Genomic DNA, 1,924 nt, shown 5'->3' with positions numbered 1-1,924 from the left:
GTTTGCAATGGCAGAGGAGGTGGCTAAATGGGACAACAGGTCCTGTCCTGCCTACACCAGACTGGGACTCGTGATTCAGAATCTTTAGGACCTGACAGAGCTGGCCATGCTGGTCACTGGGAAAAATATAGGCACAATGGGATTAATTTATTTTAACAAACTAAAAATGTATTGTGCTTTTGGAAAGAAATATTATGCTTCCATGGAATAAAAACAATATGTACCAACACATTTTCTGTCCCCACTTAAGCAATGGGTTTCCAACTCCAAGATTACATAAAGGTGTTAGTGAGCACAGTGTTACATGTACGCAATTCCTTTTTTTTTTCCCCAGTGTATTTGAAGGTAAAAACTACACTGACTTGTGCGATAGTTCTTATATGCTTGAAATATATCTCTACCTGAAGAGCAGCAAATTATAAAAGCAGATTCTCTACAAGCTATCCGATTGCTACAGGGGAAAAAACAACCAATAAAACAAACAAAAAAGCCCACAAATCCAAACAAACACTGATCTCACATTTAAAACTGTTTTCCTGACTTTTTCTCACAAAAAATGCATAACATCAGTTGTGTAAAAACTAAACCACCATATGAGGCGTATTTTAAAGCCTCATATAAACAATGAAGCTTTTATGGCATCCTCAGAGCAAAGAATGTCCAAATATGGCTAAGAGTTAAGTACCCTGAGAATTAACTGCTCTTAATAAATTCACTGAAGTTTGTAAGTCCACATTTACCAAGAATCAGAAGAGAAATAATAGGAAGAGAATGTGATTCAATTCATTTTCCTGTACCACTCTCTAAAGATGTTGTGTTATAAAGATCCTCCATATCTTGAATGCTGGAGGCATCTGTTGAATCTTGATCACTGACTACAATTCCTACTGAAGAAAGGCTAGAAATGAAGGAGTGCATCTTTTTTGCATAAATATCCCTAATGTTAAAATAAGGTAAGTCGTTACGTTTCTCTTTGCGATCATTGTTGCATTGGTCTGGATCAATATCTTTTTGTTTTTGATAGTACTTAGAAAACTTATTGAAAATAATGGTGATTGGAAGCGATACAACCAGTATCCCACAGATAATGCATAGAGTGCCGAGCAGCTTTCCAGCAAGCGTGACCGGGTAAGTGTCCCCATAACCAACAGTGGTCATGCTGATGGTTGCCCACCACCAGCAAACAGGGATGCTGTGCAGTTCTGATGAGTCATCATCTTTCTCCACTGAGTAGACAAGCACTGAAAAAATAGAAATTCCAACAGACAAAAACAAAAGCAGAAGTCCAACTTCCTGATAGCTATGCCTCAAAGTGGCGCCTAAAGACCGCAGTCCTACAGAGTGCCTGGCCAGTTTCAGGATGCGAAATATCCTCATTAACCGCAGGATCTGAACCACTTTCCCCATGTTTTCAATATCTTCACTTTCTTCTTCCTTTGTGTCCACAGCCAATGTGGCATAAAATGGAATAATAGACACAAAATCAATGATATTCAATGGTTTCTTCCAGAACTTCTTTTGACTTGGAGCAGTGATGAGCCTGATCACTAGCTCAGCAGTGAACCAGATGATGCATGTAATCTCCACAGCTTCCAATACAGGGTCTTCAATCTCCCTGTCATTGGCATCCAGCCTCTGAAACTCTGGCATGCTGTGAATGCACATGGCCACGATTGATGCAAGGACAACGCTCAGGGACGACACGGCAATTAACTTGGCAGAGAAGCAGTATGCAGGATTTTCCATTCTGACCCAGATCTTCTTTCTTATTTCACCAAAACACAGATTGTCAAACTTTTCCAGTTCTTTGTCAAATATGGATGACTCTTCATTAGAGGAGTCTATACTCCTGTCATTGCTCTTCTGATCCCAGTCTTTCTCAGGACCTTCTTCTTTCCTTTCTTGGTACCGATTGCTGCAGCAG

The 1,924-nt window shown here is 39.9% G+C and overlaps 1 protein-coding gene across 1 annotated transcript in view; it reads right to left on the bottom strand.

The window, feature by feature from the left end:
- Nucleotides 1-783: 783 nt before the first annotated feature.
- The window catches only part of KCNS3 (potassium voltage-gated channel, delayed-rectifier, subfamily S, member 3), a 1,616-nt gene continuing 475 nt past the window's right edge, over nucleotides 784-1,924 (bottom strand). Inside the window, exon 2 of the mRNA XM_010137635.1 lies at nucleotides 784-1,924. Coding sequence (XP_010135937.1) covers nucleotides 784-1,924 — 1,141 coding nt within the window.

The sequence above is a fragment of the Buceros rhinoceros genome, unplaced genomic scaffold (genome assembly GCF_000710305.1).
Source record: "Buceros rhinoceros silvestris isolate BGI_N320 unplaced genomic scaffold, ASM71030v1 scaffold18436, whole genome shotgun sequence".
Taxonomy (NCBI): domain Eukaryota; kingdom Metazoa; phylum Chordata; class Aves; order Bucerotiformes; family Bucerotidae; genus Buceros; species Buceros rhinoceros.
Note: the sequence above shows the minus strand (reverse complement) of the source record. Positions and strands in the feature narration are given on the sequence as shown.